Here is a 24,702-nt window from a genome sequence, read left to right as displayed (position 1 = left end):
ACCCTAGGAGAAACACACCAAGACACATATTACTCAGACTAACAAAAATTAAATTCAAAGACAAAATATTAAAAGCAGCAAGGGTAAATAAAGCAAAAAATAACATACAAAGGAATCCCCATAAGGTTATCAGCCGATATTTCAGCAGAAACTCTGCATGCCAGAAAGGACTGGCAGGATATACTTAAAGTGATGAAAGAGAAAAACCTATAACCAAGATTACTCTACCCAGCAAGGATCTCATTCAGATTCAACAGAGAAATCAAAAGCTTTCAGACAAGCAACAGCTAAGAGAATTCAGCACCACCAAGAGAGCTTTACAACAAATGCTAAGGAAACTTCTCTAGGCAGGAAACACAAGAGAAGAAAAAGGCCCACAATAACAAACCAAAAACAATTAAGAAAATGGTAAGAGGAACATACATATCAATAATAACCTTGAATGTAAATGGATTAAATGCCCCAACCAAAAGACACAGACTGGTGAATGGATACAAAAACAGGACCCATATATATGCTGTCTACAAAAGACCCACTTCAGACCTAGGGACACATACACACTGAAAGTTAAGGGATGGGAAAAGATATTCCATGCAAACGGAAATCAAAAGAAAGCTGGAGTAGCAATACTTCTATCAGATAAAATAGACTTTAAAATAAAGACTGTTACAAGAGATAAGGAAAGACACTACATAATGATCAAGGGATCAATCCAAGAAGAAGATATAACAATTATAAATGTTTATGCACCCAACATAGGAACACCTCAATACATAAGACAAATGCTAACAACCATGAAAGGGGAAATCGACAGTAACACAATAATAGTAGGGGACTTTAACACCCCACTTACACCAATGGACAGATCATCCAAACAGAAAATAAATAAGGAAAAACAAGCTTTAAATGACACAACAGGTCAGATAGATTTAATTGACATTTATAGAACATTCCACACCAAAGTGGCAGAATACACTTTCTTCTCAAGTGCACACAGAACATTCTCCAGGATAGATCACATCTTGGGTCACAAATCAAGCCTCGGAAAATTTAAGAAAATTGAAATCGTTATCAAGCATCTTTTCTGACCACAACGTGATGAGATTGGAAATCAATTACAGGGGAAAAAACTGTAAAAAAAACCACAAATACATGGAGGCTAAACAGTGCACTACTAAATAACCAAGAGATCACTGAAGAAAACAAAGAAGAAATAAAAAAAATACATAGAAACAAATGACAACAAAAACACGACGACCCAAAACCTATGGGATGTGGCAAAAGCAGTTCTAAGAGTGAAGTTTATAGCAATTCAATCTCACCTCAAGAAACAAGAAAAATCTCAAATAAACCATCTAACCCTACACCTAAAGCAACTAGAGAAAGAAGAACAAAGAAATCCCAAAGTCAGTAGAAGGAAAGAAATCATAAAGATCAGAGCAGAAACAGATGAAACAGAAATGAAGAAAACAATAGCAAAGATCAATAAAACGAAAAGCTGGTTCTTTGAGAAGATAAACAAAATTGATAAACCCTTAGCCAGACTTGTCAGGAAAAAAAGGGTGAGGATGCAAATCAATAAAATCAGAAATGAAAAAGGAGAAATCACAACTGACACTGCAGAAATACAAAGGATTATGAGAGACTACTACAAACAACTATATACCAATAAAATGGACAACCACGAAGAAGTGGACAAATTCTTGGAAAGGTACAATTTTCCAAGACTGAATCAGGAAGAATTAGAAAATATAAACAGACCTATCACAAGTAATGAAATTGAAAGTGTAATTAAAAATCTTCCAATAAACAGAAGTCCAGGACCAGATGGCTTCACAGGCAAATTCTATCAAACATTTAGAGAAGAGCTAACACAGATCCTTCTCAAACTCTTCCAAAAAACTGCAGAGGGAGGAACACTCCCAAATTCATTCTACAAAGCCACCACCCTGATACCAAAACCAGAAAAAGATATCACAAAAAAAGGAAAATTATAGACCACTATCACTGATGAACATAGATGCAAGAATCCTGAACAAAATACTAGCAAACAGAGTCCAACAACACACTAAAAGGATCATACACCATGATCAAGTAGGATTTATCCCAGGGATGTGAGGATTCTTCAATATATGCAAATCAATCAATGTGATACACTATATTAACAAACTGAAGAATAAAAACCATATGATCATCTCAATAGATGCAGAAAAAGCTTTTGACAAAATTCAACACCCATTTATGATAAAAACTCTCCAGAAAGTGGGCATAGAGGGGAACTACCTCAACATAATAAAGGCCATATATGACAAACCCACAGAAAGCATCATAATCAATGGTGAAAAACTGAAAGCATTTCCTCTAAGATCAGGAACAAGACAAGGATGTCCACTCTCACCACTATTATTCAACATAGTTTTGGAAGTCCTAGCCATGGCAATCAGAGAAGAAAAAGAAATAAAAGGCATACAAATTGGAAAAGAAGAAGTAAAACCGTCACTGTTTGCAGATGACATGATACTATACATAGAAAATCCTAAAGATGCCACCAGGAAACTACTAGAACTAATCAGTGAATTTGGTAAGGTTGCAGGATACAAAATTAATGCACAGAAATCTCTGGCAATCCTATACACTAACAATGAAAAATCAGAAAGAGAAATTAAGGAAACAATCCCATTTACCATCACAACAAAAAGAATAAAATACCTAGGATAAACCGACCTAAGGATGCAAAAGACTTGTCAGAAAACTATAAAACACTGATGAAAGAAATCAAAGATGACACAAACAGACGGATAAATATACCATTTTCTTGGATTGGAAGAATCAATATTGTGAAAATGACTGTACTACCCAAAGCAATCTACAGATTCAATGCAATCCCTATCAAACTACCAACAGCATTCTCCACAGAATTAGAACAAAAAAATTTTACAATTTGTATGGAAACACAAAAGACCCTGAATAGCCAAAGCAATCTTGAGAAAGAAAAACAGAGCTGGAGGAATCAGGCTCTCCGACTTCAAACGATACTACAAAGCTACGGTAATCAAGACAGTATGGTACTGGCACAAAAACAGAAACATAGATCAATGGTACAGGATAGAAAGCCCAGAGATAAACCCACGCACATATGGTCACCTAGTTTATGACAAAGCAGGCAAGAACATACAATGGAGAAAAGACAGCCTCTTCAATAAGTGGTGCTGGGAAAACTGGAGAGCTACATGTAAAAGAATGAAATTAGAACACTACCTAACACCATACACAAAAATAAACTCCAAATGGATTAAAGACCTAAATGTAAGACCAGACACTATAAAACTCTCAGAGGAAAACACAGGAAGAACACTCTTTGACATAAATCACAGCAAGATCTTTTTTGACCCACCTCCTAGAGTAATGAAAATAAAAACAAAACTAAACAAATTGGACCTAATGAAACTTCAAAGCTTTTGCACAGCAAAAGAAACCATAAACAAGATGAAAAGACAACCCTCAGAATGGGAGAAAATATTTGCAAATGAAACAACGGACAAAGGATTAATCTCCAAAATATACAAACAGCTCATGCAGCTCAATATCAAAAAAACAAACAATCCAATTAAAAAATGGGCAGAACACCTAAATAGACATTTCACCAAAGAAAACATACAGATGGTCAAGAGGCACATAAAAAGATGCTCAACATCACTAATTATTAGAGAAATGCAAATCAAAATTACAATGAGGTATCACCTCACACAGGTCAGAATGGCCATTATCAAAAAATCTAGAATCAATAAATGCTGGAAACGGTGTGGTGAAAAGGGAACCCTCCTGCACTGTTGGTGGGAATGTAAATTGATACAACCACTATGGAGAACAGTATGGAAGTTCCTTAAGAAACTAAAAACAGAACTACCATACAACCCAGCAATCCCACTACTGGGCATATACCCTGAGAAAACCATAATTCAAAAAAAGACATGTACCACAATGTTCACTGCAGCATTATTTATAATAGCCAGGACATGGAACCAACCTAAATGTCCATCGACAGATGAATGGGTAAAGAAGATGTGGCACATATATACAATGAAATATTATTCGGCCATAAAAAAAACCAAAATTGAGTTATTTGTAGTGAGGTGGATGGACCTAGAGTCTGTCATACAGAGTTAAGTCAGAAAGAGAAAAACAAATACCGTATGCTAACACATATATATGGAATCTAAAAAAAAAAAAAATGGTACTGATAAACCTAATGGCAGGGCAGGAATAAAGACGCAGACATAGAGAATGGACTTGAGGACACGGGGCGGGGAGGGGGAAGCTGGGGCAAAGTGAGAGAGTGGCATGGACATATATACACTACCAAATGTAAAACAGACAGCTAGTGGGAAGCAGCCGCATAGCACAGGGAGATCAGCTCGGTGCTTTGTGACCACCTAGAGGGGTGGGATAGGGAGGGTGGGAGGGAGACGCAAGAGGGAGGGGATAAGGGGATATATGTATGCATATAGCTGATTCACTTTGTTGTACAACAGAAACTAACACAGTATTGTGAAGCAATGATACTCCAATAAAGTTCTATTAAAAAATTAAAAAATAAAATAAAATAAATAAGCCACAAAGATATATTGTACAGCACAGGGAATACAGACAATATTTTATAACTATAAATGGAATATAACTTTTAAAAACTGTGAATCTGTGTTGCACACCTGAAACATATAATATTGTACATCAACTACACTTCAATAAAAATTTTTTTAATTAAAAAATATATTTATTGTTGATTCATTAACACTAGACTAATGGCCAACACGACCATAACTCATGCCTGGAGGAAGCTCATCTCCGGGGGGCTCATCACAGCCTTCCTGCGCTCAGGGATATGGTCAGTGCCCAGCTCTGTGCAGGGGGCCATCTTAAACAGTGAAACTGCTAACAAATGAACCCACAAAAATGCAAAAAACGTGGCACTGAGTAGACCGAAAAGGACCCTTGCGTCCGTCTGAGAGCTGAGACAAGAAGGCAAAGCGGGCTTCCCTGGTGGTGCAGCGGTTAAGAATCCGCCTGCCCATGCAGGGGACACGGGTTCGAGCCCTGGTCAGGGAAGATCCCACATGCTGCGGAGCAGCTAAGCCTGTGAGCCACAACTACTGAGCCTGCGCTCTAGAGCCCGCGAGCCACAACTACTGAAGCCCACGCACCTAGAGTCCGTGCCCGCAACAAGAGAAGCCACCGCAATGAGAAGCCCGCGCACCGCGACAAAGAGTAGCCCCCGCTCGCCGCAACTAGAGAAAGCTCACGCACAGCAACGAAGACCCAACGCAGCCAAAAATAAATCAATAAATAAATTAAAAAAAAAAAAAAAAAAAAGAAGGCAGAGCGTCGCCCCTCTCCACCTCAGCTAGGAACTCACTCGTCGGATGACTCAAATTTTCCACTGCTGTGCATGCATCCACATAGGGCTCTGAAAGCACCCCGAGTATTGATTTTCGGGTTACAAACAAGTTTTAGTGAGTGGGTGAATTTGCAAATACAGAATCCATGAACAATGAGGAGCCACTGTATCTGTCTCTACACGATGCTCGTCGTGCTAGTCCCGAAACTGCTGGATTTCATAAAGCTTCAACGGGCTATAGACCAAAGGCAGGGGTACAGGGGGAGACCCCCAAAACATCTAGAGTGCCTCCAGTTGTTTGGCTTGGTAGCTCTGATGACAGATAAGCAGGACCACCACATCTGCTCCGGAGGGGACCTAGTGCCCCTCCCAACTCCCAACTCAATAAGGCCAATCACAGTCCTTGGCTTCGAGCCCTGGAGCAGCTCCTCGTGCCCACACTGTTCGGGCCAAGCGCTGGCCACCAGGGCAGGGAATTCTCATTTGCCACCCAACACGCCTCCTTCTAAAGGTTCCTCAAGGGTTTCCTTCAGGAGGGCAGACAGGCCAGTATCTGCGATCTGGAACTGATTTCCTACCCAAGGACTTGGCTTTGAAGCGTTCAGGGCGATCCCAGACTTGTACGTACAATCTCACATGTATGAGCTCATCTGCATCCTTCACGCTGCTCGTGCCTAACTTCCGTCAGCTCCTCAAAGGGACCACAGCCAGCACCGGGTTAAGAACACAGGTTAACACGGGGCGGTAACCAGGCGCTCCTGCACCACCACCGGCAGGAATCGTTTAGCCTCGCCTGGGTCATTCAGTGATCCCACCCAAACCAACGATGTGAGCTCCCGCCACCTCCCTCAGGGGTCCACGCGAGGCTATGAGGTTACAGGGCAAACGGCAGTATCACCCCACAAGGCCCCAGAGCAGAGAACGCTTTACCAGACGAAAAACGTGGATGTCTTGGTTTCTGGTCACCAGATGTGCATTCTTTGCTGTGCATGTAGCTGTCTCCAGCTTGTCCCCCGTCAGCATCCAAACCTGAAATTACCGCATGGAAGGGGTCCCCTTGGTTAGCGTTTGAGGCTAGCCTGTCGCCTGTGTCAGCCGAGTTTCCAAACACATCGAGCTGAACTTGATACGTTCCATTTACCTCCTTGAGGCCTACTATGTCCCCAACGAACCACAGGAAAGGCCCCAGTTCAAGGGCTTCAAGACCTTGGGCGTCCGCCGCTGGTGGCAGCAAAAGCTAGTGTGGCACTTTTGAAAAACTGGCCACGTGCTGCAGTAGACGTCGTGAAGCTCAGCCTCTGCCCTCCTAATCCCCGTTCTGGAAATTTTTCTTAAAGCAATAAATAATCTCAAAGAAGGGGAAGGCTGTATGGACGAGGGGTCACTTCCATGTCCCACAGGAAACACTGATTTGTCACGTTCCATAGGGTCTTTCTACGCGGCCGGATGCCCCCGAGCAAGCTCAGGGGGCTGAACCCTAACTAAAACGCCGACGGTAAATGTGCCAGGTTCTTCCTCGCCTCATATCTGAGCGCTGTGCGTCTCACTGCTGCGGGCTCAGAGAGGGCAGGTGACTTGCCCAAAGCCACAGAGCTAGTTCCTGTCCCGACCAGGCCCAGAACCCAGGTCTTCAGAGCGTAAACGGATGTGCTTCCTACCCTGCTGATTCACCCATTAACCCTCTGTTCTCTCTGCGCCCAGTGGGGAAGTGGGGTGGGGGCCTTAGAGTTGTCGGACAAAGGAAATCCTGGCAGCAGGGGAAGCCCAGGAAAGAAAATAACCACAAAGGTTCCCCGAGTGTTTACCGTGCCAGGCACCTGTTAAGGGCTGTGCATCGTTCCTTCGCAGTAACTTTATGAGGTGGGGAACGGAGGCCCAGGCCTCAACCTTCCTGCTGACATCGCCCCGCTCACGGGCACCCCTGCCAGATGCGGGCCCAAGGACGCAGCCTAGAGCTGCTCTGGGCAGAGGCAGGCAGCTTAACCTACATACTTTCAGGAGCTTCTGGCCGATGAGTTTGCTAATCCCTTGCTTGGGTGCGCTGAGATGCAGCCCGCTCCCCAGACGCCCTCTACTGGCGTCTCCGCATTAAACTACTAGTATTTTTTGGCCCCAAACAGAAATGTAAATATGGCAGTTTGCTGGGGCAGATGGTCACTCTGTTGGGTGGTCATTCAGTTACCCAGACCAAAAGACAGATGGTTGGCTGGCCGGACACTCAACAAGAATATAACAAACACCGCAAATGCGCGGGACACAGCTGGTCCTAAGAGCTAAGGAGATGCTCTCGGTCCTGTCTCCGTGGAGCCCGGCATGCAGAGGGGAAGCCGGCAGCAAAGGCGGACACACAAGACGTCTTCCAAAGCTGTCAAGGATGGGAGGGCTACAGGTCACTGTCCGAGCCCGGTTCCCTGTCACTACTTCCATCCTCGGCCCCCCCTCCCCCCATCTCTAATTTTCACCCTCCGCTGATGGGATCAGTGGTCTAAGTCTGGAATTCACTGCCATGCGGCAACCTATTTCAGCAGTGGGTCCAGGTAGGCTCACCCTACCTTGATGCCGGCGTTCCTCAGGGTCTCCAGGGTGGGCCTCACGTCCGCCTGGAGCTGGTCCTCCACCCCTGTCAGGCACAGCAGCTCCATCTCCATCTCCAGGCTCTCAATCACTGTGGCCACTTTGAGGGAACGGTCGTGCACACTCAGCTTGGCCTGGACATAGCGGGCCTGGGACACACCAGGGGACACTGTCACCGCTTAGGATGGGGAGGTGCAAGGCGGACCAACTGGCAGTGGGAGCGTCTCATCCCCCCACACAGGGCAGGGACCCCAGCACCTGGGTGAACCTCAAAGGGGTGAAACTGAGACCTCCAGCCTCCTTCCTAGTTCATCAGTCCAGACGCTGGAGCCGGACAGACCGGAGCTCCACCCTTTGCTCTATACTCACCTGCTGTGCAACTTCTAGCACATCACTTAACTTCTCTGAGCCTCAATTGTTTTCCTCCCCGAAGAGGCAATAACAGCCCCAACCTCACTGGGTTTTTACAAGGATTAGTACAACTCAAGATCTCAAAAGACAGTAGGTTCTCCCCACACAGCATATGCTCCGTAACCAAGAACTCTTGACCACCAGGCTGTCTAAAGACAAAGTCTTACTTCCAAAGACCATCGACCCAACCCTTCTGTTTAACCCCTCTTTACGGTGTTAACAAAGATACAGCTGTCACAAAGCATATGCCTTTAAAATTGAAAGAAAGGTAGAATTTATCAGGGCTAGAACTCTCGTTAAATAAAACTTTACAAAGAACTCAAGCACATAAAAGAGACAGACCCAAGCATGGTTTCTCTGGGTGGAGCAGGACAAGGGCTGCAGAAGCCTTTCCCTCAACCTGGTCTCTCTCCCCTTCAGTCATGTGTAAATATGTTCATTCAGCTTTGTGCCAGGACTGGGGGTACAACAAGGACCCTCCCCTCAAGGAATCATGGGACACAATCCATGGGACGAGATGACAATTAACAAGACATATTGATACTGGAAGCCTTGGCAGTGAAAGTCAAAGATCGAGTTCAAATCCAACATTTTTTACAGCTTAAAAAAATTAGGGCTCCAAGAAGGTTTACAATTTCAAATTTGAAGGTTTCATTTCAAATTTTTCAGAAGGTTTACAATGACTATCCTAAGTGTTGGGGTACAAGGGCAAACCAAACTGATAAAATCTCTGCTCTCAAAAAGATTTTATTCCAGAAAGAAGCTATCAAAAAGAATGTGAAAATATATACATAAACAAAGTCATTACAGCTGGTGATAAATGCAATGAAGAAAGTTCAACAGGGTGACGATGGGGAGTGATGAGGTGGGGCTGCTTTAGATGGGGGATCCAGGAAGACTTCTCAGAGGAGGCGGCATTTGAGCTGAGACCCAAAGGAAGTGAGGGAGGGAGGCCTTGGAGCTCTGTGAGGGAGGAGAGTACTAGGCAGAGAGAAGAACCTGGTGTGCTCAGAAATGACGTCAGTCTGGCCAGAGCAGAATGAGGGAGGGGGAGATGGGGAGGTGGGTGGGGTTAAAAAGTAACAGAAAAGTCACAGAACCACTTACCTCAAAGTCTTGATACTGCTCCTCTGCTAGAGATTTCTTTGCCACCACAAGCACCCGCAGTCCTTCCCGGGCCATGTTTCCACACTGAAAAGCAAACCCCGGTCAGCGGAAAGCCGCGCTAAGAGCTCTGTATCCCTGACTCTCTCTGGGGAGGGCTGGAGGCTGAAGCGGATGCCGCTTCCAAGGGGACAGTGCAATGGCAAATCAGAATGCTGCTTTCCCCTAAAGCAATCTCTCTCAGCAAACCTTCCAAAGGGGTCTCAAAATTTAAGTCAATGCAGTAAGATCTCAGAGACTAATCTGGATTTCTGGCTCGTTGGAAAACCTGAACCTCTGACAAGAGCACTTTCCCAAATGACCACAGCCAGTGATACTGAAAGGTGGCTGTTTCCACACGGTCCCACGAAACACAGCTGTCAAGTGAAGAATATTCCAACACGTTCAACGCACGAAGTGTGATGCTGTCAGGAAACACATCCCGGCCCGTTTCATTCACCTGAGTTACCTGCCTGGCCCCTGTCAGCATTTGGGTTTCTTACTCACTAATTGGAAATTATGATATTACTGAACATAAAATGTGAATTCTGCACCCGGAGATGGGAGATGAAACAGAAATGGCCTGATAAGACTGGAGAGTTCCTTCCCTCCCTGCTGCAGCCAATTCCCATATCACAAACTGGGACAAGGCAGCCTGTGACGGGGCCCCACGATGCCCGCCTCCTGGTACCCACACCCTTGTATGTTCACCTGCCCTGAGTGTGCACTGGACCCAGTGCCTTGCTCCTAACAGACAGAATGTGGCAAAGTGAGGGGAGGTCGCTTCCAAGAAGGTCACTTCTCTCTGTTTCATCTCTGTTCCCACGCTTGCTCTCTCGGATGAAGCCAGGACCACGTGTACGCTGCCTTATGGAGAGACCCACACGGCAAGGAACGTGGCTGCCTCCGGCCTAGAGGCACTGAGGAGCTGAATCCTGCTCATGACCACTAAGTGGGCTAGGAAGTGGGTCCTGCCCCAGCTGAGCCTTCAGATGAGACCCCAGCCTCAGGTGACCCCTTGACCAAAGCCTAAGAGACCCTGAGCTGTGCCTGGACTGCTGATTCGCAGAAACTGTAAGAAATAACACGCGTCCTCCTAAGCTGCTAAGTTTGGGGGGGATTTGTTACGTAGCCCCAGAAAACGCATGCAGGGACCCACCTCACTATTCCACGCGAGGGACAGACTCCAGGGCACGCATCCGAGGCCCCGTTCCCACACCCCACGTCATGCTTACCTCTTCCTCCAGCCAGTCGTTGTACTGCACGATGCCAGCCATGACGACATCCGCTCCCTTCATGTAAAACGTGATCTCCCCAGTCGATTCATCCTAGAGGGGGGGCCGGGAGGAATGAACACCCAAGAGGAACACTTGCGTTCCGCGCCAGTGGCCGCTTCCCATGAGAGATGCTGCACAAAGTGTACTCAGTGGACGCCAGTGTTTTCTCACTTGGCCGAAGATGAAAAGTGAGAGGGGAGCCTCACTTTGGGGCAAAGGCCACAGAAAACAAGAAAACTCAAAGCATTTGGAAAATCATTAAATGATGAAAGCGAGATCAAAAGGATTGAAGAACTTTGTTTTTGCAGTTATTACTATTCTAACGGGAACGGACTGACCCTCACGCTGTAAGATAACTTTAAATTTATACGCGGGGCTGCCAGTATTGCCAAAACGTGGTCTACCAGAAAGCGTTGGGAAGTAAGATAATTCTCGAGATCAGGGTTTCTCAGCCTTGGCACTGTGCATATTTGGGGCTGGAGAATTCTTTGTCGTGAGGGGGCCGGACTCTGCTTTGCACCATCTCCTGCGGCATCCCTAGCCCGCTAGATGCCGGCAGCAATCCCCATGGTGACAACCAAAATGCCTCCAGACATTAACAAATGTCCCCCTGGGGGACACACTGCCTCAGTTGAGAGCTACTGCTCTAGACAACGTGGGACCCTTACGTCTACCTGAGGACTCAGCTAGAGAGCAAAGTACCCAGATTTTCAGTTCACACTGACCAGATTTTCTGGGGAGAGGGTGACATCACAGCACAGGCATCAGATGCTTAGACCCGGCAGCAGCTCCCAGCTGTGTGCACCTGGACAAGCTACTTCTTTTCTCTAGACCTCAGTTTCCTCCTCTGTAAAATCAGGATCCTAACAGCCCTTACCGTATAGCTTGCTGGGGCTTAAACGAGATCACCTGCATAGAGCAGGAAGCAAAGGGCCAACATCCACAGAGAACTCTCACCCGGTGTTATTACTCCTGTTGGGGCGACAGTCACTCCTCAAGACCCTCAGCCGCACTGTTTGTAGAAAACAAGGTTTAAGCCGGGGGTCTGAATGGGGGTGGTTTTGCCCCCAGGGGACTTCCGACAATGTCTGGACACATACTTGATGGTCTCAACTGGGAGGTGCTACTGGCATCTAGTGGGTGGAGACCAAGGATGCTGTTAACCGTAGTACAATGCACAGGGCAGTCCCCGCAACAGAGAATCATCCCGCCCCAAATGTCAATGGTGCTGAGGCTGAGAAACCCTGGCTTTAAGGAATGATGGTGAAATCGTCAATGCTTATCCCATGACTCTTTCCTCACAGACCTGCATCACAGGGAGGCTGGAGGCAATGGAGATGGGCAAGGCTAACTGAGCACGGCCATCACCACCTTGTGCCTAAATTCTGCTACCCCAGGAAGCCCTGAATGCATGCCTGTAAGTTCTTCATCGAATAGGAAATAAGTACCCAAGGCCAAATCAGTGGTACAGTTTCATCTACTAAAGTAACTTCTGAATGCCTCTGATCACGGACAATCTTTTAGAACATGCTTACTCATAAAAGCACCCACAGGCCACGAACAGGCACCTGCACTTTAAAAGCATTAGAACTGCAGGCTGCTTCTTTGATGGATTGCATCTATGCTTGCTTGTGACTCGGGCCAAAGATAGCCGTGGGGTCTGAACATGAAAGCATCCGAGGTTTCTTTTTCCTTTCGCCTGCACCCAAATGCTGCTATGGGAAATAACGTCCCCCTCCCCAGCTTCCTCTACTCCAGAAGGGGCTCAAGAGAACTCAGACATCTTGTCCAATATAAATACCGTATCGACTGTCTCCTCCCGTTAGTCATTTCCTCCCACCGAGTTCATCACAAGGTTACTTCGTTCCCATATTATGGCAAGATTACGCTGTAAATTTACAGAGATCTGCCGGTTGTGTTGCATTGTTTTGGGGCCTCATCTTTTTCCACTGTGGTCTGACTCTGGCACCTGTTCAAAGGCCTCTTTTATTCAGACAGTGACAAGGATATGATCTATACTAATGATCCGACTTCAGCACGCCAAGGGGGAAGGGTGAGGGGAGGGCAGTGGAACATCTTGTAACACAACAGAAACAAAACTGGCGACAAAGAGACAAACACACAAGCCCCAACGAAACCGGCTTCTCTAACCTCACTGACCTTCTCAGAAGACAGATTCACACAAAGACCAGACCTTGCTTGGTGAGGGTAAGAAGACGCTGAACAGAACCGTCCACGAGCTCACACATGTTTAAGAGGGTTGGTGAGCCAGGTGAGAACAAAACTATTACTGTCAACAGTCATTAAACCAGGTTGAGAAGCATTTTATAACTGAGGGAAAACTTCCTCACATCAGGTAACTGGACAGTTACTTTCAAACAACAGACAGAAAAGATGGACACATTTAGAACAGAGTTTCTCAGCCCTGGCACGATGGAACATTTGGGGCTGGAACATTCTTTGATATGAGGCTGTCCTGACCTCTATCCACTAGATGACAGTGGCACCACCCTCCGAGCTGTAACAACCAAAAATGTCCCCATATGTGTCCCCATGTCCCCTGGGGGCAAGATGGCCCCAGGATGAGAATCACTTCGTGAAAGGAGAACAGTGAGATTCGTGCTAAGTGGAGAGCTAGCTCCACAGCCCTGGGCACGGATTTGCACCCTGCAAAACCAAATATAGAGAGGGAGACAGGTCAGAAAACAAAAATATTAGCAAAATAATATGCATCACATTAAAGACAGCCTAACAAAGATGGATGTGCACAGATTCATTGTTAGTAGTGAGAGATGGAAAACAACCTAAGTATCCAAGAAAGGAATATTTGATTAAATAATGCTACATTTTTTCAGCAAAACACCATGCACACATTAAAATCATAAAAATCATGTTTTAATGATATGAGAACATTTTCACTATACCTATTGTTCAACGGAGGGGGTGGGAGTTTTACAAAGCTCTAGGTGGAGTTTGAAGCCAGTTTTATAAAATTGTGTGTGGCTATTTACACTCATTTAGGCTTAGAGAAAAAACTGAAGGGAAATTCCCTGAAAAGGCCAGAGTGGCTGTCTTTGGGTGATGAAAATACAGATGAATGGGTCTGATCCCCTTCTATACATACTTATCTGTTCCGAATGCTGATTTTTTAAAAATATAATCTGGGAAGGGTGGAGTGCTATTGCAAAGTAATGATAGATTTGCCCACCCAACAGTATCCCATACTCCCAGACACAGATCCCGTTCTTGCTGTGGGAAGATACAGGGGTCACATCTCATAAAATATGACGCATGTCTGGGAATGATAGCCCTTTGCAACTAAAGGAAGGGTGACGCACTCAGCTCACTTATTCTAGAACGGCTGATATCGGGACTATTTGATGATGATTCAACCCTCAAATGACTCCAGCATAGTCCATGGCCCTAGAACTTGGAAAAATAAAGGCTGGAACAAAATAAAAGTAATTCCATAGTAGATAATGACTCTAATTCCCCAGGAAACACCCACCCACAGGATTCATGTGGCTGCTTCCAGGCCATGGATGTTCTTGACATCAGACATGCACTCAAGATACGGTTTAAAAGCCACGGGGCAGGCTAGGTGCAGACCAGTGGGAAAAGCAGCAGCTGCATGGGAGGAAAAGCCCCCATCCCACTCAAAAACTGCCAAGGATATATGTCTGGTAGAGTCTGAAGACTACTGGCATCAGGGACATAAAAATCCCTTAAAATGTGTCGTTCTCAAGACACATTCGTACTGTGTGTCACTGGACCATCAGTACTGCAGCTCACGGAGCTGCTTCTAACTTTTACCTGGAGAAACAGCCTCTTCAGTGACTCCCACTTTCCCCACCTCCTGGTGTGTTCACACCCCTGGGTGATCCAGGCCCACCAAAGTGGTGGGCTGGACCCAGGGACCTGCTTCTAATAACAGAATAAAGGCAAAAGTGAAGGGAGGTCGGTTCTGAGATGACGTGCCTTCTGTCTTGTTCACACTCTCACAGACTCACTTGGATGAAGCCAGCTGGTGCGGGAGCTGGGATGGAGAGGCCTGTGGAGCAGTGGATGAGGGTGGCCTCTGGCCATCAGCTGGTACAGAACTAAGGTCCTCAGCCCAACAGCTGCAAGGAACTGACTCTTGCTGACAACACTGATTTTACCTGGCAGTGAATCCTGCCCCGGCTGAACCTTGGATGACTGCAGCCTATGAGAGATCCCAAGGCAGAGGGCCCGGCGAGGCTGCACCCGGACTCCTTGGCCCCCAGAAATTGTCAGATAACACTTCCTGTTGTTTTAAGCCATCACATGCGGGATAATCTGTCACAACGCCATACGTAATTAACCCGCTACCTCAACATTACTGCGGGTGCTCTGTGAGCTTTCCCACATCCCTCTCATCACACCCAAACTCCCAGGGCCTGGCGATAAAGAGCATGACCTGGGAGCCAGACAGCCTGGGCTAGAAGCCCGGCTCCACCTTTACTAACTATATGAACCTGGGGAGGTTTCTTCTTCTCCCTATACCTCAATCTTCTCCTCTGTTAAATGCCAACGTCAATGGTATCATGAGAATTACATGAGTTGTTTTATGCAAATCATTTAGAACAGTGACTAGCACCCAATAAGCACCATTTAAATGTTACCTCTGTTATTATTATTGTTCCTAACTCTGTTCCTATTACTAGTGTTGCTAGCACTATTACTAATTACTCCTACTACTAATTCTATTATTACTAATTTACTACAATAGAATCTACAACTCTGACCCCTAAGGCATGAAACACTTGTGTAGATAGGGTGGAGGGGATCCTCATTTGTTTAAAAAATGAGAGAGTCTTACTCCAAAGATTCTCATGATCTGGGGCAGCATTTTCTCCAGCCAAGCCAAACAATGTGAAGAACCTTTAAGAACACCAGGGAACCATCTCAATACCAAACTAGGACTGGGACCAAAGTAGTCTGCAATTTTTAAAGCTCCTATGGTTAATTCCGATGATCAGCCAGGTTTTGTTTGTTTGTTTAGATCTCATTTTATTTATTTTTGGCCATGCTGGGTCTTCGTTGCTACGCTCAGGTTCTCTCTAGTTGCGGCGAGCGGGGGCTACTCTTAGTTGCCGTGCACAGGCTTCCCATTGTGGTGGCTTCTCTTGTTGCGGAGCACGGGCTCTAGGCACGCTGGCTTCAGTAGTTGTGGCACACAGGCTCAGTAGTTGTGGCACGTGGGCTTAGTTGCTCTGCGGCATGTGGGATCTTCCCGGACCAGGGCTCGAACCCGTGTCCCCTGCATTGGCAGGCGGATTCTTATCCACTGTGCCACCAGGGAAGTCCCTATCAGCCAGGTTTAAGAACTACTGAGCAGAGTGGCTTATGAACACAGGGCTTCCAGGCTTCCCAGAATGGAAAGTGTGAGTAAAAGAGCAAATAGGAAAACAAGGTGTTAATTCAGATTGGCAAGATTTTAAAAGTCCGACACTATCAAGCGTTGGCGAGGATGTAGAAAAACAGTGGAACTAAGATTAGTATAAGCACTTTGGAGAAAAAGTTGAAAATACCTGGTAAAGTTAAAGATGTATATACTCTACCACCCAGCAAGTCCACCTCTGGGTTTAGTCCACAGAAAAACACGGACATATGTACAGTGGAGACTGCAGCAGACAAGGCTACACACGGCAGCGGTCTTTCTATCGGCAAAAAAGGTGGCAACGACCTAAACGTGTATCAAGAGGGAACGGCAACAGGCGGAAGGAACTGAGGTACATTTGCGCAATGCAATACTACAAGTCAGCTAAGAGAAATAAAGTGGGATTACGTGCATCAACATAAATAAAGCTTTTTTAAAAATGTTAAACAAAAATCAGGATGTGGAATAATAATATATATACTACAATGACACTTTATAGAGAGAATAAAAACATGAAAACCATAATACATATTATTTATACCCAATGTGTCTGATAATAGTATTTTAAAATTCATAGGCGTGATAAACCTGGGGTAGGACTGGAGAGGAAGCACATCTAGAAAGGGCAGATGGGATTTCAATTGAATGCACAATGTTTTCTTTGTTTAAAAAAAATTTTTAACTATAATACATGCAAAAGTGTGGATCAGTACATAAATATAAATTTGAGCAAACAAACTCAAACACAAAAGGGTATCTACTGTACAGTTTCCTTTATATAAAGTTCAAAAAGAGACAAAATCAGTCAGTGGTAGAAATGGGACAGTGGTTATATCCTTGTGGGAAGGAAGGATGCAGTAACCAGAAAGGGGTACGAGGGAGCTGCTGGAGTGATGGTGGGAGGGATTCTGTTCCTTGCTCGGGATGCGAGTTACATTGTGTTAACTTTGTAAACACTTGAGCTGTACACTCATGAAGTTTGCACTTTTCTCTTTGTATGCTGTACTTCAGTAAAAGCTTCAAAAAATATAAAAAGAAAATCTGAAATATTAATGCCAAAATGACGATGTTGAGTGATAATGACACTTTTTTCCAATAACTTTTGTGACTGTATGAACGAAAAGTCATTGAAAATATCTAATTACAATGGTATCAAGACTATTCAATGGGAAAACAATAGTCTCTGCAGCAAACAGTGCTGGGACAACTCTATATCCACACACAAAATAATGAAGTTAAAACCCCTAACTCACACCATATATGAAAATAACTCAAAATGGATCAATGATCTAAAGAGATAAAACTACGAAAACTTTTAAAAGAAAATATAGGGGTAAATTTTCATGACCTTAGGTTTAGCAATGGACTCTTAGATATGACACCAAAGTCAAGAGCAACAGAGGAAAAAAATAAATTGGACTTCATCAAAATTAGTAACTTCTGTGCATCAAAAGAATTTTATCAAGAAAGCAGGAGGGCTTCCCTGGTGGCGCAGTGGTTGAGAATCTGCCTGCCAGTGCAGGGGACACGGGTTCAAGCCCTGGTCTGGGAAGATCCCACATGCCGCAGAGCAACTAGGCCCATGAGCCACAATTACTGAGCCTGCGCGTCTGGAGCCTGTGCTCCGCAACAAGAGAGGCCACGACAGTGAGAGGCCAGCGCACCGCGCTGAAGAGTGGCCCCCGCTTGCTGCAACTAGAGAAAGCCCTTGCACAGAAACGAAGACCCAACACAGCCATAAATAAAAATAAATAAATAAACCCCCAAAAAAAGAAAGCAAAAAGACAAGCTACAGAATGAAAGAAAATATTTGTATATCGTATCTCTGATAAGGGTCTAGTATCCAGACTATATAAAGAACTTTTACAACACAACAATAAAAGACTACCCATTTAAAAAGTGGGCAAACGACTTGAACAGACATGTCTCCAAGGAAAAATACAAGTGGTCAATAAGTATATGAAAAGATGCTCAACATCATTAGCTATTAGGGAAATGCAAATCAAAACCACAATGAAATACCACTTCACAGCAACTAGGATGGCTACAATGGAAGAAAAAAAAAGGAAAATAGCAAGCACTGATGAGGATATGGAGAAACCAGAAACTTCACACACTGCTGGTAGAATGTATTGGGCTGGCCAAGAAGTTTGTTCAGGTCTGTCTGTAACATCTTACAGAAAAACCTGAACGAACTTTTTGGCCAACCCTATAAACGGTGCAGCATTTTGTAGAAAAGTTTGGCGACTCCTCATAAAGTTAAAAGATAGAATTATCCAGCAATTGGGAAACGGACCCAGCAATTCCACTCCTAGGTATGAACTCAAAAGAACTGAAAACAGATACTCAAATCCTTATACATGAATGTTCATAGCAACACTATTCACAATAGCCAAAAGGTGGAAACAACCCAAATGTCCACTGATGGATGAATGGATAATCAACATGAAATATTACTCAGTCATACAAAGGAATGAAGTATGTATATATGCTACAACATGGATGAATCTCTAAAACATTATGCTAAGTGAAAGGAGCCAGATACAGAAGGTCACATATTGTGTGATTCCATTTATATAAAATATTCAGAATAGGTAAATCCTAGAGACAGAAAGGAGACTGGAGGTTTCCAGGGACTCCGGGGAGGAAGGTATGGAGAGTGACCGCTTAATGGATACAAGGTTCCCTTTTGCAGTGACGCCAATGTTTCAAAACTTGAGGAAAGTGGTGGATGCAAGACATTGTGAATGTACTAAATGCCAATGAATTACACATTTAAATGATTAGTTTATGTCATGTGAATGTCACCTCAATAGAAAATAACATTTAATTAAACGAAAGAGTATACAATGAGAAATGTATTATTACCAAGAAATGCTCAATCTACACTCATTAGACCTTTCACTCTGGAAGTGGGTTAACCAAAGGCTGAGCAGCTATCCGAGATCTGTCCAACTGATCAACTAATTCTCTTTCTTCTGAGGGAATTACATCCTCTTGTTAGTCTGAACGTCAGGCAATAATACAATAAAGAAAAGGGTAAGAAAGAATGTCCAGCCACAGGGACATACACAGCAGACTTAGGCAGGTTTTTTTTTTTTTTTAACCATTTTCAATCATAAATAAAAGACAACTCACCCTCACGATGATGCCCATGCGTTTGCTTTCGTAGGTGAAAGGGAAGATCTGCAAGATGGTGAAGTTCAGGATCTGGTCACCAGGGGTCCTCAGCTGCATGGAAGACTGGTCACGGCCCACCAGTGTTAAGCCCACACTTTCGGTCCACTGCACCAGGGCCACCTAAAACGTGACAAGGGTCGAAGGTCAGATACACAGCCGAGGATCCTGGTCCACAGGTCAAGCAAATGAACATAAAGGTGGACGGGGGAGCAGAGACAGGTGAGGCTGAGCAGGGCCCGCATCCCTGGGGGAGGTCGTGCTGGCCGGTGACAGCCCGGCACCCGCCCCTCTAGGCCCGCGGGGGCTCCGCGCTCACAGCTGCCGTCTCTTCTGGGCCCTGAAGCAGGCCACGCGTGCGCCCGAGCCGTGGCAGAGAGAACAGCACAGGCTCGAGGGCGATCAGCACAGGCAGGGATCACGTCTGGAAGGAGCTGCACCGGGCAAACCACAAATGCGGGGAAGCCAGGAGCACGACGCCGGGGTGGGGCGACTCGCCTCCAGGCTCCCCGTGAAACCTCACACACACTCAACCGGGAGGGGGTCTACCGCAGTTCTCGACTGGGCAGCTCTGCCCCCCAAGGGGCACATGGCAACGTCTGGGGACGGTTTTGGTTGTCACAACTGAGGAGGGGGGCTGGATATTTTCTACTGGCATCTCGTGGGTGGAGGCCAGGGATTCTGCTAAACATCCTACAACACACAGGACGGCCCCCATGACAGAATCACCCCACCCCACGTGGCAGTACTGACAGGGGGAGAACGCTGGTCTGTACGGATGAGGAAACTGAGGCTTGCGGAAGCTCATTAAGTTGCCTGAGGTGATGTTCCGGGGCAACGGCCGGCTAGGCAGGAACCTGGATCTGCCTGGTGCACAGCCAAGCCCCCCACCATCCGCTACACTTCCTAGGGCCACGGTTCTGTCACCAGCTGGAGTCTTCTCACAGCCCGAGCAAGGCTTGCTTCACTTCCAGCCAAAGGCATGGAGGACGCAAATTCCAAGACAGGGGCCAGACCAGCGGGAACTGCGGCAGGCAGGAGCCAGTGCCCCCCCTGAAGAAGCCTGCCCCTCGGAAATGTGGACCCAGGGTGGCCAGAGCTTCCAGTTTCTCAAGAAAAACCAGAAATCTGACCTTGTCCCTGAGATCTCTAACTTTTCAATGTAAGCCACTAAGCTGCATGTTTTGAACGCCCATGAAGAAAATAAAACACGTCTACAGATGAATCTGGTCTGGGGTCTTCAGGGAAAGAAGGAAATAGAAGTGGAAAAGGCGGGGACAGAGGGGGGAGCTGGGGAGGGGAGACCACCAAGCCCTCACCGCCACTGCCACAGGAAGGGAGACGCGCAGGAGGTGGGGGAGACAGGGGTAAGTACGAAGAGCCTACAGCGTACGAACCACAAGGTCATCGTGTTTACTTGTCAGCACAGCCCATGGAGGCAGGAAGTACCAAGCAGCTCTACCCGACGGACACGGACGAAGAAACAGACTCAGAGAGGCCAGCTGAGCTGTGCTCGGCGGGCAGCTACCATGGGCTGAGATGAGATCGAACCCTGTGTCTCGCTGGCCCAAGTAGCCCAAGGGAAAGTGCCAATCCCGGGCCATCCAAATGCCTGTTCTCTAAACACGGGTGCACACACATCAGTGCAGCCTTAGTGGGTGTGCCCGGTCACCCCTGACTCACTGTCACCGTTAGAAAGTTCACGGGGGGCGTGGTAGGCACAGTAACAGCCCCCAAAGGTGCCCACCTCCTAATCCCCACTGACCTCCACCTCCAAAAGAAAGGGCTGATCAAGTTTGGTTTTGTTTGTTTGTTTGTTTTGCTATTAACCTGCGTTAAGTCTTTGGAAACTCATTCATATAGTTGTTTCATCTAATCACTCTGAATTTCAGTACGGCCTGTCCTATCTGCTAACAATCTTCTTTCCAAGTTTAAAATGAACAAATCAATAAACACTGATATAAATTTAAAAATCCAATCCATATATATATTAAAAACCTTGGGTACATGCACTAAAATGCTTATAGGATGATACACATGAAGAGAAATTACTTCACTCTTCTCTCTATATACTACTGAAATATTTTAGTGTGTACACGCATTCCTTTTATTTTTAATATTTTTAATTTTAATTAAGTAAATAAATATCCCAACACAATACCAGATTATTACAAATACAGAGGCATACACAAGCCCGGAAAGCTTGACTAAATTTACATCCTCCTTTATATACCAGTTTAGTAACAAAGAAAAAGGAAATTCTTCTTCGGATGCTTTCCAACACGACTGCTAGGGAAAAGATTTTTTCATCCTTGCTTTTAAACAGCTGTTGTTTCACCCCTTAAAAACGTATTTAATTGCTCTGAAAAGATGTGAAGAGTCTGTGATACTGGGCTTCAAGGAGATACACTAATTCCCCCAAAGCCTGTTCTTAACTTCAATCAAGAAAGGATCTGAAACTCCAGAACGGGAAGTGGCTTTCAGGGCCGTAGAGGCAGTTCTGGCCTTGGCCAGCCTGGGTCCCCCTGCTGCAGACCCCACAGGACTGTGCTGGAGGGAAAGTTGAACCATGAATCTGAAATGATCAACAGTGACAAGTGTTCCCGGGGAAGCATGAATTACAGCTGAATGGAAACATCTTCTAACTGTGCCTTCTTCTACAGCAAACCCCTCGAGGGAGTTAAGGAACCTACTTTGACTGTGCTGGTTGCCCCGCCTCCCATCTCCCACCCCTTGGGTCCAAGGTCCTAATCAAAACCTCACAGGTCCCCTTGGGGGCTGATTCCAACAGGATATGAGCCCTGCAGGGGAGCCTTTCTTTCTCACCTTACACTCCCTTATTCCGACTTTAACATTGTCAGCTTTAATTTAAAGCTGCTTTCTACCAGAACATATAAAATCCCCCAGGTCCTACTGAGAAGAGAGCAGTTTAGAACTGCGGAGCTAGCTCACTAACCCTTCTCAACAGCAGCGGGCACAAACATTTCAGCGGTCAGGTGGGACGACTCCATCCCTTCCTAAAACAAGATGATGTAAATGAGGCTACTTCTGCTAGAGGGTCTGAGCTTCAATTCAAAATAATCATCCTGTATTGCCAAATCAGAAAGGATTTCAGGGTCTTTTTTTTTTTTCTTACGGCCGCACTACGCGGCACGTGGGATCTTAGTTCCCTGACCAGGGATCAAACCCGCACCCCTCTGTAGTGGAAGCATGGAGTCTTAACCACTGGACCTCCAGGGAAGTCCCAATCTCAGGGTCTTGAGTCTCGCTGTCCTTAACAGCTGGAGCTGGGGTCTCAGGGGGCCTCGGGTCAGACTATCTGGAGGTCAGAAGAGCAGCAGGAAAAGGAATCTCGTAAGGTAAATGAATGAACAAATCAATGAGAGGCAAAAGCGAATGCTGGAAACCAAGAAAGGGCCAGAGCGGGGGATCTGGGCTCCACGAGTCAGCTGTGTGGCTGGTTTGGGTCAGGAAATTAAAAAAACAGAGGCTCCTACTCCACCCTTCCACCTCCAAAAAAAAAAAGCCTATCTGAAGAATTCTTGTCAGAGCTGTCTGTCCATGAAAGGGCTTTTTCATCATTTGTTGGTCGGCAATGAACCACCTGTGACAAGCTTTAATAATCTTCCCTTTGTACCTGGGAATGTGTGCTTGGGAATTACGCCAGACAGGCTAAAGAGCCTTGAATTCCTGTCAAAAGCAGGATGCATATGAAATATAAGAACATGCATGAATCTGCTATCCGATTAAAACGGTTCTTTGGGGGCATTCAATCAGATAAACACCCAGGCTTACAAAGAATGGCCAGTCTGCCCGAAGCCAGCCTTTCAAGCTTATAAATATCCACAGACCTAGGTATTTTTTACTTTATTAACAAATAGGTTCCAAAATGTGCCACATGGTGGTTGCAGGTTTGAATGCCAACAGGAGCAGGGCAGGCAGCGGACAGGGGCAGGGCCGGCCACCCAGGGACAGGGTTTGGGGGAGGGGGCTAACTGCTGCCAGGTAGAAACTGGGCCCAGTCTTTCCAGATCTGATCTTTCTCAGGAGAAGCTGATTTTTATAGAACACTGAGTGATTTTTAAATATTGCTGTTTTTCTTTTAAACACAGCATGGAGCAAACAAAACACAGCCTGCTACTTTTAAGAATCAGTGGACAGGGCTTCCCTGGTGGCACAGTGGTTGAGAATCTGTGTGCCAATGCAGGGGACACGGGTTCGAGCCCTGGTCTGAGAAGATCCCACATGCCGCGGAGCAACTGGGCCCGTGAGCCACAATTACTGAGCCTGCATGTCTGGAGCCTGTGCTCCGCAACAAGAGAGGCCACGATAGTGAGAGGCCTGCGCACCGCAATGAAGAGTGGCCCCCACTTGCCGCAACTAGAGAAAGCCCTCGCACAGAAACGAAGACCCAACACAGCCATAAATAAATAAATAAATAAATAAATAAACCCAAAGTTTTAAAAAAAAAAAAAATCAGTGGACAACGTGGTAGAATAAAAGGCCACTCCCTGATCCAAATTTCCTGATCCTATACTTGAAATTCAGCCTCTTATGACTTAACTCTGATAAAAACAAGTATTTGAAAAGGAAGAATGGCATCATCTCCACAAAAATTTAGCCACTTAGAAACGACTATTTACTTAAGTCCATTCTGGACCAATACTAATGTGATATGGGGACAGGACTTTTACATGTATGGCCACGGATGAGCTAATACCAAGGAAGGCTCATTTGACAGTTTTCTACAGTGTCCCAAAAATCCCATAGTCCCGCCTTACACAGGACCCCTATCTTCTGAGCAACCAAAATCTTATTTCAAAATTCTACCCCAGTGGTTAATACATAACACTGATGGAGGATTTTTTCCTTAAGTTCCCGACCGCTGTTCTTTGACCTCACCCTCAGGTCCAAGGGCCTGGCAACGTGATGGTGGAGCCCCACCAGCCTCCTAAATCTCTCTGGGTCGACACTCCACACTCCATCGTGCACACATCTGAATGCTGGCATTGTCCGAGGCCTGGAGCTGAGGCTCAGACACGAGGAGGCAGTCAGGGGACCGACAGGGATGTGGTTATGGAGGAAAAAAAAAACCCCAAGGCTGCAAAGGGACGGGAGATTACCGGCCCCCCCTCAAGGCCACAGGCTTACCTTTCCCCAACGGTTTTTATCCTCACTCTTTGCAACAGGGTTAAGAAATGCAAAATGAGACAGCTGGGACCTTTCATGCATGCGGAGAGATGTACAGAGAGATTGAATACGCGAGGCTCTCCATCATGACATTATTTATGACAGCCACAAGTGGGGGACCACCTAAATGTTAC

General features: G+C 45.8%; 1 protein-coding gene across 6 annotated transcripts in view; it reads right to left on the bottom strand.

Moving 5' to 3' along the window:
* The window catches only part of ATP9A (ATPase phospholipid transporting 9A (putative)), a 136,163-nt gene that overhangs the window by 20,171 nt on the left and 91,290 nt on the right, over positions 1-24,702 (bottom strand). For all 6 annotated transcript variants that reach the window (XR_014254494.1, XR_014254495.1, XM_082428358.1 and 3 more), the window contains 5 exons: positions 19,340-19,501; positions 10,759-10,851; positions 9,488-9,571; positions 7,948-8,118; positions 6,326-6,424 (listed from right to left, as the gene is read on the bottom strand). Coding sequence is in view for 4 of the 6 variants with exons in the window: in XM_082428358.1 (XP_082284484.1) it covers positions 6,326-6,424; positions 7,948-8,118; positions 9,488-9,571; positions 10,759-10,851; positions 19,340-19,501 (609 nt within the window). In the remaining 2 variants the exon portion in view is untranslated. The remainder of the gene's footprint in view (positions 1-6,325; positions 6,425-7,947; positions 8,119-9,487; positions 9,572-10,758; positions 10,852-19,339; positions 19,502-24,702) is intronic.

This window comes from Balaenoptera physalus (genome assembly GCF_965194825.1).
Source record: "Balaenoptera physalus genome assembly, chromosome: 16".
Classification (NCBI taxonomy): domain Eukaryota; kingdom Metazoa; phylum Chordata; class Mammalia; order Artiodactyla; family Balaenopteridae; genus Balaenoptera; species Balaenoptera physalus.
Note: the sequence above shows the minus strand (reverse complement) of the source record. Positions and strands in the feature narration are given on the sequence as shown.